This window comes from Phacochoerus africanus, chromosome 7 (genome assembly GCF_016906955.1).
Source record: "Phacochoerus africanus isolate WHEZ1 chromosome 7, ROS_Pafr_v1, whole genome shotgun sequence".
NCBI classification, from domain to species: Eukaryota; Metazoa; Chordata; class Mammalia; order Artiodactyla; family Suidae; genus Phacochoerus; species Phacochoerus africanus.
The window spans coordinates 44,746,030-44,758,720 of NC_062550.1; the positions used below are offsets into that span (position 1 = coordinate 44,746,030).

At 33.1% G+C, this 12,691-nt stretch overlaps 1 protein-coding gene across 1 annotated transcript in view; it reads left to right on the top strand.

Annotated features, from left to right (window-relative positions):
- SYT10 (synaptotagmin 10) overlaps window positions 1-12,691 on the top strand; it is a 62,600-nt gene that overhangs the window by 28,725 nt on the left and 21,184 nt on the right. The window contains exon 3 of the mRNA XM_047788536.1: window positions 2,768-3,335. Within this exon, the coding sequence (XP_047644492.1) occupies window positions 2,768-3,335 (568 nt within the window). The remainder of the gene's footprint in view (window positions 1-2,767; window positions 3,336-12,691) is intronic.

The window sequence follows — 12,691 nt, forward strand, 5'->3', positions numbered from 1 at the left end:
AAACCCAGACTACTTTGGTCAAATTAGTCAAATTTCAGATTTAGCACTTGGCTACTCTGTGACTTCAAATAAGTTACTTCTTGTGCTTCAGTGTCTTCATTTGTAAAATGGGGACCATTGTGGTAAATACCTCATAGGGTAACATGAAGAGCAAGGAAACCGATAAAGAATTCACAGTGTTCCTGCCACATAGTAAGCACATAGTACTTTAGCCTTTAGGCAAAATCTGAGGAGCAAGGTCAGACTTTATATTTTTTATTGTGGAAATTGTATATTGTGAATTTCCTTAATTTTTCTGGCTTTTATTATTCACCTTTTATTTCACCCCAAATTGTCACTGGATATCATTTCCTTCTATTCCAATTCTTATGTGATACTGGAAGATCTTTTTTTGTCTTCTTCTGTCTTCTATATAACTCTTTATGGCAGCACACTGAAGGCCTTTTTGGTGACAAGACCACTAAGCAGAATGTTGATGAAGAGATCATGCAAAAATGCTGCAGTGTATTTTCACCTGTGGCAGGCCTTGTTCAGCATTTTACCAGTTTCATCTTTATCTTAATTCAATATATGTGCAATATTTGTCTTTTTAAAAAATTTTGAGTAGTCTCTCAATAAGACAGTAACAGATGAAGCGTAGCTGATATTTTTGCAGATCATTTTGATTTGTTTTCTTTATTTGTATAAAAGGAGTCTATACAGAGTTAGATTGATTTCAATATATAGCTCTAAGGATTTGTTATAGTATTTAAACAATTGTTCAGTGTTCCAGTCCAGTTATAGAAAATAAGATCATTAAATGTAAGAGAGTGAACTTGGAACCCCTCTGATTATAATTCTGACTTATACAAATTTCATTTTGTTAATATGCATAATAATATATGTTGACTATTTAGGGTCATAAAATTATTAAAATATCATAGAATGACAGAATCATAGAAAGTAAGTGTTAGAAAATACTTAGTGGTCTAGCATCTCACCTGAGGCAGAAATCTTCTCCTTCAACATCTAATCGTTTTCTACACTTCCTGTTTAGGAAAGTTCATTATTTCACCATATTGGACAGCTCTAGATATTTTTAAACATTCCCTTATATTAAATTAAAGTCAATCCACCTATAACTTCCATAAATTCTTATTTATTCTGTCTTGATGTTCCTTAAAATATTAGAGAATTATTAGTGTCAATCCCATTGTTGCTCTTGCCTCTGCTTTTTCCTTTCCTTTCTAGGTTCAACATCCTCAGCTCCTCTAACTACCTCTTAAATGGTATCATGCCCAGGTATCACACTTCTGGATGTTGATTAATTTTCTTCTCCTCCTAAATCAGTCTGTACATTTGTATCAGTCAGTCAACTATGAACTAAGCAATGCCCTCAGTATTAATGCTGTAAAAGATGTAGACGATGTAATAAACAACATAAGTGAGTAAAGGATTTTGAAGTAAATGCTGGAGAGATATTGAGTGTAAGAGAGAGCTGAACAAGGGAAAACCAAGCTGAAGGATACTGTGGAAAGCAATGTATGAGGGGATGAAGATCTGGACCAAGTAGAAATGGAAATGGATATGTCTCAAAGCAAACATCAACGGGTCTTAGAAGATTGAGTAAATCCCATGAATTAAAGGAAGGGTGATTCAAAGAATACTACAGGTTTCCAAGCATGAGTGACTGATGAAAATGTTAGCACTTATGTCAGAGAACTACTTTGAAAGCAAAGTAGAGAAATAATGAGTTTGCTTGAGTTTGGGGCAAAATTAGAATATCTGTTTAGAAATCTCCCTTGAAGACAAAGAGATATGGAACTAGAATTTAATCTATCTGATCAGGGATATAGGAATCATCAGATTCAAGATAATAATCATAGCCCAAGAACTGATTATTAGTCTAAAAGAATGACTGAGATAAGAACAAAGACCTGAGGCCAGACCTTAAGGAAATACTTAAGTTGACATAGCTGATGCTGGAAATCATAAAGAAAGTATACGTATGTTTTATTGCAAGTCACATTTATGAGACATTAGTAAATTGATATGTCTAATGCACTGGAAATGTGGGCAAGATAAATAGTAAAGTGACTATAGGAAATTCAGTTTGAATTTTAAGAAATATGATTTAGCCCCAAATTCTAAATGCTCCATTTTTTTAATCCTTAAGAATTCCTAAAGCCCACTTCATTTTGAAAAAGAAAATGTACTCATTTTGGCTATCACTAAGTATATATTGTTTTAAAAAGTAAATATTCATTTAGTTACCTTAAATAACACTGTGTGAGAATATGTGGACCTATGTGTTTTAACATTGTCATCACTAAAATGTGAAATTGATAAAACCAAAGTATTCAGATGAAAAGAAACCAGCTATCTGAATGATTTGTCTGCATAATGTTTACATCTAGATACACCCAAGTGATTGATAACATTTATAATATTTTGTTGAATATTGAACTTTTTGGGTAATTATGTGCCTATGATGATAAGTAAAAATTCCAAAAGCTCATATAAATGTACATTTGTGTGTTTTAGGTGTTTATATAACTTTAGAAGACTTTTCCTTTGAAAACTGCATTTCTGGTTTTTCAGAAGTAACTCTGATTGTGTGTGTGTGTGTGTGTGTGTGTGTGTGTGTGTGTGTATGTGTGTGCACATGAGCATCTGCTTATTATAACACTTTTATTATCCTGGATGTAGGGGAGAGTTTATTGCCGGAGTAATACTGTCATCAAAATGATTGACCTAAATGATTTTGTGTGTATGTGTGTGTTTACAGCCACAATTCCTTCAGAAGACATCTCCCAAGGCAAATGCAAGTTTCCAGTGTTGATTTTGGCATGGGCACAGAACCTGTTTTACAAAGAGGAGAAACAACAACCAGCATTGGGAGAATAAAACCAGAGCTCTACAAACAGAAATCAGTTGACTCTGAGGGCAACAGGAAAGAAGATGTCAAAACCTGTGGGAAGCTTAACTTTACGCTCCAGTATGATTATGAAAATGAACTTCTAGTTGTTAAAATTATCAAAGCCTTAGATCTCCCTGCTAAAGATTTTACAGGAACTTCTGACCCTTACGTGAAGATGTACCTTCTTCCAGATAGGAAAAAGAAATATCAGACCCGTGTACACCGAAAGACTTTAAATCCTCTGTTTGATGAAACTTTTCAATTTCCTGTAGCATATGATCAACTAAGCAACCGAAAGCTACATTTCAGTGTATATGATTTTGACAGATTTTCTAGACATGACATGATTGGGGAAGTGATTCTCGATAATTTGTTTGAAGCCTCTGATCTCTCCAGGGAAGCCACAGTATGGAAAGATATTCATTGTGCTACCACAGTAAGTTATAATTCTATCAATATGTTGCTTTTTATTTCACCTACAGTGATATATTAAACTAATTATTACTTAAATTAATTCTACAAAGTTAGGGAATTTATGTCCTAAATACCTGTAAATAGAGCGTGTGATTACATACATACACAATAATTCAGGCATGTAACACTATGTAGGTAACATTAGTGTCTGGATAAATTAAATGAATTAAAAAAAAAAAAAACTCTTGTAATTTGCCAAAAATAGTAGGCCTTTGCCTTCTGACATAATTATCTGTGACCTATTCTTAGCACTCAGTTTCCTCATAGTTATTATTGGCTTTTATCATTTAAGATGATTTCGTTCCTCAAATCCAACCTGAAATACACTTTTTTAATATTGAAAATTTTAAAAACAGAGTAAAAAACATAAAATTAAAATGTGTAATGCCATGGGTTATATGTAAAATCTTGGCATGTTGCTTTCTAGTTTGTTTTTTATGAATTCTTTAAAATAATTAAGATAAAACTAAGTTTAAATTTTTTCACACTCATTCTTTTTCATGCTATATTTTAGTACCATGATGTTTAAGTATATTACCCAGTTACCTAACCCTTCTTTTATCATGGGACATTTGAATTAGGCATAAATTTTGTTATACTGAAAATTGTTGCATTCTTTTTACATAAATATTTTTACTATTCAAGATTATTTGACCAGGATAGATTGGAGAAACAGAATTAGGGAACTCATCTCTTGGAGGTTAGATTTCTAAATTGTTTTCATTTATTAGTTTTTACCACCAAGTTGTCTTTACATCTTTTGTCTAAATTTTAAAAAATTTATAAGCTTAAAATGTTGAAGTTTTGGACAGAGACAGGGATTACTTAAAATATAAGAAAATAATTTTCCAATTCAAAACATCTTCTTTTGTATTTTCCCTTTATTGGTGTTTTACTAAGCACAACCAGTATTGGAGGTCATTAAATTTCATCATAAATTATATGGATAAGTTAAATAAAAAATTACACTGTTAGTTTATTGTACTGCATCATTAAAACATTTTTAGTTGTTGGGTTTTTTTATTTCATGGTCTCCTGTGATAATCTATTAGGGAAAAAACTGGGTTATATTTCAAAGTCACATTGGGTGTCTTTTTATTTCATATTGTTTTTCATCAAGTGTGTATCATATTATATTTTGAATCTGTTTCTGTTTTGTAAATAAGTTCATTTGTACTATTTTTTAGATTCCACATGTAAGTGATATCTTGTAATATTTGTCTTATTCTGTCATACCTGCTTCACCTAGCATGAAAGCCTCTAGGTCCATCCATATTGCTGCAAATGGCAGTAATTCATTCTACTTTATGGCTTACATTCCATTATACACAAACACACATCTTTATCCATTTGTCTCTTGATGAATGAACACTTAGATTGCTTCCACATCTTGTATACTGTAAATAGTGCCACTGTGAACATTGTGGTGTGTGTATCTCTTCAAATTAGAACTTTCATCTTTTCCAGATATATACCCAGAAGTGGGATTGCTGGATCATATGATAGTTCTATTTTTAGTTTTTTAAGGAACTTTCATACTGTTTTCCACAGTACACCCATTTATGTTTCCACCAATAGTGTAGGAGGATTCCCTTTACTCCAGACCCCCTCCAACTTTTTTTATTTGTAGACCTTTTTGGTAATGGTGATTTTTGATGATTTTTAGGCTTTTTTGATAATGGCCATTCTGACCAGGGAGGTGACCATAGGTGTGTGAGTTTTTTTTCCGGACTGTCTATTCTGTTCCATGATCTATATGCCTGTTTTTGTGCCAGTACCATATTGTTTTGATCACTGTTGCTTTGTAGTGTTGTTGTAAGTCTGGAAAGGTTATGCTTCCTGCTTTGCTCATTTTACTAAGGATTGATTTGGCAATTCAGGGTCTTTTTAATTTTTTTTAATTTTAGGATTTTTTTTTTCTAATTTTGTGAAAAACGTCATGGGTAATTTGATAGGGATTGCATTGGTTAGTATGGCCATTTTAACTGTATTAATTCTTCCAATCCAAGGGCATAGGATATCTTTCCATTTCTTTGAATATAAAATATTATTTGAAATAGGTCTTAATGTGACAAATACCAAGAAACTGTTGCATTCATTGTACCAGTCATTCAGAGTACTAACTATACTAGCTGAGTTTTGGTTTGAATAATGTATTTTAATATACATTACTAAAAATTCTTTAAATGTTTCAATGAATTTTAACTTTGTTTTCTTATTTGGAGTAATTTATTTTTATTTTATTTTACTATTTCATTTTTTATGGTCACACCTGTAGTGTATGGAAGTTCCCTGGCCAGGGACTGAATTTCAAGCCACAGCTGAGAACTACACTGCAGCTGTGGCAGTGCCAGATCTTTTAACCCACTGTGCTGGGCCAGGGACTGAACACACACCTCTGCAGCAACTGAGCTGCTGCAGTCAGATTCTTGACCCACCATGTCACAGTGGGAGCTCCCTAGTGATTTGTCTTTAAATCTATCCCCAGTCATCCTGGATCTATCCCAGGATCAGAATAATACTGAATTTTGTTTTCACATTTAAAGATCAGAAAATTATCTTCTAAAGTTTGTTAACTATGTAATAATGTGTTATCCAATAACATATTAAAGAATGCAAAATTCTAATTCATTATAAAGAAGAAAGTGTGGTAGAAGGCAGGGCAGTGTGGTTTTTGGTCAGGGACTGTCTTCATAGATCATTCAAGGTACACCAGATAGTTCTGTAGCCATAGACCTGCAGATTGGGACAATAAATCTATATCTGCACTTATTTGATCATTCCTAATTTTCTTGTAAACTTGACACTGGAATGTCAATAACACATCTGCTAATGTGCCACCATTAATTAGTTTTTTAACTCAAATGATGCAAATAAATTTCATGAACCTACCTATTAGGTATTTTAGTCATTTTGCAAGAATTGATAGGAAACATCTATGTTGCAATATAAAATTAAATTAAACTTAAGTTGAAATTAAGTCTATTACAGAATATCTGAATTCCCAAAGCATGATACTTCTTGTCCTTAAAACCTACTTGATTTTTTCCTTTTTAGAAAAATTGTTAAATTATACTTAACATAAAATATTATATTAGTTTCAGATGTGCAAAATAGTGATGTGATATTTTAATACATTACTGAAAATCCCCACAATGTTTGGTTACCATACGAAGTGTTACAACATTATTTACTATATTCCCTATGTGTACATTCTATCCCTATGACTTCTTTATTCTATAGCTGGAAGTTTATACTCCTTAATCTCCACTTATTTCTTTCCACAGCCAACCGCCCACCCTTCTGGCAACCACCAGTTTGTCCTGTGTATCTATGAGTCTATTTCTGTTATATTGTGTTTGTCTTTTATATTCCAAATATCAATGAAATTACATGGTACTTGTCTTTCTCTTTCTAACTTATTCCCCTTAGCCTAATACCTTCAAAGTCTATCCATATTATTATAAATGACAAAATTTTATTCCTTTTTTAAGACTGAGTATTATTCCATTGCAGGTGTATGTATACGTATATATGTATAAATATATAGACATACAAATATATGATACAGACACACACACACACATCTATACATAAATATACACCACATTTTCTTTATTCATTCATCTATCAAGGAAATAGGTGGCATCTATATTTTGGCTGTAAATAATGCTGCAGTGAACATAGGGGTGCAGAACATTTTCAAAAGTGTTTTTGTTTTCTTTGGATAAATACCCAGAAGTGGAATTGCTGGACCATATAGTAGTTCTATTTTTCATTTTTTTAAGGAAACTCCATACTGTTTTCTTTAGTGGTTGCATCAATTTATAATTTCCATCTATATTGTATGACAATTCCATTTTTTCCACATGTTCACCAAAAATTGTTTCTTGTCTTTAATAATAACCATTTTGACAGGTTTGAGTTAGTATCTCACTGTGGTTTTGGCTGTCATTTTCCTAATGATTAGTGATGTTGAGCACCTTTACATATGTTTACCGGCTATCTGCATGCATGTGTTCTTTGGAAAAATGTCTGCTCATGTCCTCTTCCCATTTTTTAATCAGGTTGCTTGTGTTTTATTGTAGAGATGAATGAATTCTTTGTATAGTTTGGTTATTAACCTTTTATTAGATAAATGGTTTGCTAATATCTTCTCCCATTCAATAGGCAGCGTTTATGTTTTGCCAGTAGTTTCCTTCACTGTGCAGAACCTTTTTTGTTTGATCTAGTCCCATCTGCTTACTTATTATTTTGTTTCCCTTGCCTTGGGAAACATATCTAAAAAAAAAATTGTTAAAACCAATGTCACCAATGTACTGCCTACATTTTCTCCTAGGAATTTTATGGGTTCAGATATTTAATCAACTTGAATTTTCTTTTTGTATATGGTGTGAGAGAGTAGTCAATTTGATACTGTTGTATTTATCTGTCTGGTTTTCCCAACATCATTTATTGAAGAAGCTTTTCCTCATTGCATTTTCTTGCCTCCTTTGAAGTAGATTTGTTGTCCATCTAAATACAGGTTCATTTCTGGGCTCTCTTTTCTGTTCCATTGATCTATCTGTTTGGTTTTGTGCCAGTACCATGCTGTTTTGATTACTGTAGCTTTATATAATAATTTAATATCAGAGAGCATGATACCTCCAACTTTATTCTTCTTTCTCAAAATTGCTTTGGCTATTCAAGGTCATTTATGGCTCTATACAAATTTTAGGATTATTTGTTCTAGTACTGTGAAAAATTTCATTTGTATTTTGATAGGAATTACATTGAGTCTATAGATCACTTTAGGTCATATGGACATTTTAGTAATATTGATTCATCCAACTTCAATTACTTTCCTCAAAGTCTTAGAGTAATCAGAATAAAGGTCTTTCACCTCCTTAAATAAATTTAACATAAATTCATTCCTAGATATTTAGTTCTTTTTGATGCACTTGTAAATGGGATTGTTTTCTTTATTTTTCTTTTTGAAAGTTCATTATTAGTATATAAAGTGAAACATATTTCTATATATTAGTTTTATATCCTTCAATGTCATTGAATTATTTTATTAGTTCTAATATTTTTATGGTGGCATTTATGAGCTTTTCTCTATATAGTGTCATCTGAAAACAGTGATAGTTTCTCTCCTTCCTTTCTAATTTAGATGACTTTTTTTGCTTTATTTTTTATTTATTTATTTTTTTAAGGGCTGCACCTGTTGCATATATAGGTTCCCAGGTCAGGGGTCCAATCGGAGCTGTAGCTGCTGGCCACAGCAACACAGGATCTGAGCCAAGTCTGCAACCCATACCACTGTTCAGGGCAATGCCAGATCTTTAACCCACTGAGCAAGGCCAGGGATCGAACCCACAATCTCATGGTTACTAGTTGGATTCATTTCTGCTGTGCCACAGTGGAAACTCTGACTTTTTTTTCTTGACTAATTGTTGTGGCTACAAATTCCAATACTATATTGCATAAAAATGGGAAGAGTGGAATCCTTGTTCCTGACCTTAAAGAAAATGCTTTCAACTTTTTTCAATACCATTGAGCATAATGTTAGCTATTCAGTCAGTCCACAGGTCTTCTGGAGAAATTGCTGTATATGCAAGTGTAGATTCAGTGTGTCCGAAGGAGAAGGTAAACTCAGGATCTTCGTATGCTGCCATTTTGCCCTTCCCCCAATACATACTTAACTTTTAACAACAGACTCTTGAAAGGGATTTTATATTATAAATATTTTATATTCAACAAATCATCATAATTTATATATATTTGCTTCCAGTTTACAGCCACATCTGCAACATATGGGAGATCCCTGGCTAGGGATTGAGGCCTACACCATAGTCACAGCAGTGCCGAATCCAAGCTGTATCTGTGACCTATGCCACAGCTCGTGGCAGTGCCAGATATTTAACCCACTGAGTGAGGCCAGGGACCTAACCCACATCCTCACAGATGCTATGTCACGTTCTTAACCCACTTAGACACAATGGGATATAAAGTTAAATCACATTTACATTTAGTGGACAGGTCTTCGGTGTCTAATCAGTCTAATCACTTTTGCATTTCATGTGAAAGATTGCAGATAATCTGGCTTTAGTAAAATAGCCCACAACAATGATTATATTAGCCTTTTATTAGCAATGAAGCAGTAGATTCTCATAGTATTCATCACAATTCTGTTTCAAAAAACAAAAATTCAAAGCTAATGCATATCTAAAACCTAAATTTTGAATCATACTATTTGGGGTTCTTTAAAAAGCAAAACAATACTTTGGCCTATATTCATGCCATCTATGTAATTTCCAGTTTAAATCCCTACATCGTTCTACTTTTAAAGAGTACGATTGCTAGCTACCTTCTGTAGTATCCATGGGTCTCTGTCTGTCTCTGTCTTTCTTTGTCTCTGCATTTCTCTGGGTATAGTTAAGAAGAAGTATAACCTAGTCACTAAAGAACAAATTGATCATGCTTTTGCATCCTCACTGTATTGCTAATCTTTATGTCTTTGAGCAAGTTAATAGATCTCTTTATGTCTTAATTATCTTATCTGCAAAATGAGGATTATAAGAAGGTAAACCAGAGTTTACCTAACTTAAACTAAGTAAGACAAATGCTTAGCATAGAACCAGGAATTTGTTAATGCTCAATATACATTAGCTGCCAAGAAATATTAGCAGAATGATATCATTGGGATATGGTTTCGGTTGTTGCAGTTGATGTATTAATAAGGAATGAAGATCTTAATCCTAAAAATGGCCATGTCCTATTATTATGGTGAAGATAGTTTTAGGTGGTATGTTTTCCTATTTAGGTCAGAAAGTTTTGTGTACGAGATCATTTAAATCTATCTAGTTACTGTATGCTGTGATTCAGTGAGCAGATGCTATTTTTCTTTTATGGTATATGTATGTGTATTTGTGTATATGTATACGTATTTGTGAATACATATACATACATACTCATACTGCCCCTCATCTCCCTTTTCCACTGGGTACATTCTCCTCTTTTTTCCCTCACCAACCTCTTCATGCACTTAAATAGTGCATATTATAAAACCTGAAGATCTAAAGATGTTGGATATCATCTATATGTTCCTTTAGGTTCACTTTCCACTGTCTTCACCTTGTTTGCTGCCTTGGAAACCTGGCCTGTTTACCCACAGGCTCTCTGCTCTCTTGAGTTCTGGCAAGAGATGCTAGGACAGGAGAATTGACACTGGATGTGTATTCTCTTTAGCTCTTTGTCTGAGAGATTGCCTCAGGCTGGATATATCTTTTACATTTCCTCTCAAAGCAGGCTTTTCTTCTTATCACTTTTTTTTTCTGAATTCAGCTGTCACTTCCCTTGCCCTTTCAGAGATATGGATCATTACAGCTTCTACTGTTAGCATCACCAGGGGACCCTGCCATCTCTTGTGGTTTCCCTACTTCTTGCTCACATCTCTGTAGATAGTCCTTCATTAAACCCTCTGGAATTACCCTAATTTGTGTAGGTTGTCTGTTTCTGCCTATATCACAGGCTGATACCACAAAGAAAGAACATGACTCCTGATTACAAACAAGTTAATTTCTTGTACCTTCTTGGACCATGCCATATGTCTAAGATGTTTGATATGTTTATGACCTTTGTGGAAGCTAAATTCATCCCTTAAAATGCTTGATAGTAAGGGAGTTCCCATCGTGGTTCAGTGGTAACGAACCCAACTAGGATTCATGAGGACACGGGTTCAATCCCTGGCCTCACTCAGTGGGGTAAGGATCCAGCATTGCTATAAGCTGTAGTGTAGGTCACAAACTCAGCTCAGATCCCATGTTGCTGTGGCTGTGGTGTAGGCCGGCAGCTACAGTTCCCATTAAACCCCTAGCCTGGGAACTTCCATATCCACAGGTGTGGCCTTAAAAAGCCAAAAAAAACAAAACAAAAACAAAAACAAAAAAACAAACCAAAAAAAACAAAACTTGATAATAACACAAGGCTTTTAACCAGAAAATGAAACATGACATTGCTAAAAGCCTTCTAATCTTTTTTACAGAGAATTTCAGAGGGCCTCCTCACATTGGAATTTCACATTTCATAGCAACTGGGTAGTCCAAACTTCTGCCTCTTAAAATCAAGATTTTAGCATAAATCATATATTATTATTATAGAAAAGTTATAAAAACTCTATTTATGATAATTTTATAGATTTCAAAACATATATTTATAAGCCCAGTTTCTTACTTTAGAATACGAAATAGAAACACGTCTCTACTTTTTAAGTAGAAGCTACTGAATATAATTTAACCTTTTCTTGATAGTGATGACCTTTATGACCCCATTAATTACGATGGTATATTTAAAAAACAGATCTTTATGTTTGTCCATTTGTCTTCTATTACACTATTTTCTCTCCATTATAAGTATACATGCTTCCTGCATTCCTTACTTCTCCAATTTGTTTCTTTTATGTTGTATAATAAAATACTTAGGTTGGGAGAATTATATATAAGCAAAATCAATATGTCTTAACTAACAGATCTTATTCTCAGAGAAAAATGCATGAGACTTATAATAGGTCGGAAGTCTTTTTATTTTTTATTTTATTTTTTTTTGTACTCCTCTTTTTTTTAATTTCTCCAATATATTGGTTTTTTTTTTTCTACTGTACAGCATGGTGACCCGGTTATACATACATGTATACATTCTTTTTTCTCACATTATCATGCTGCATCGTAAGTGACTAGACATAGTTCCCAGTGCTACACAGCAGGATCTCATTGCTAATCCATTCCAAAGGCAATAGTCCACATCTTTTTATATTAACTTAAATGTTCATAGGTATATTCTGAGTAAGATTTTGAGAGTCCAGATCTTATGAGCATATTATTGTATAATCCTTAGAGAATTCAAGAGGTTCTTTCATTCTATAGTTTAGCAAAAGAAGGTCCAGTGATATTAAGAAAATCACTTAAAATTCATATAGAAGCTCTAAAACTAGATTTTTAAAACTTAATTAACTCTTAGTTCAGTGTTTGCTCTGAATTATGTTAGATTGTTACCATTCTTAAAACATACTAAAAAGAAATGAAAATAATTAAATTTTTAACATGAAAGTTCTCTTTTGTTTTCAGAGTGAAAATCTCAAAATACATAAATTGAATTAAAGCAATTTTTAATATGATACTTAGGACAAAATACATGCATAAGGCCTTTAAAACTTATAGTCCTGTAAAATCTATCTTGTTAACAACTTTTATCAAAATGCATGAAAAACTAAGCAGTGACACTTTCGGCCTTGTTCAAAAGAGCAGTCAGAATTAGTGGTGGGAGTTCCCTTTATGGCTC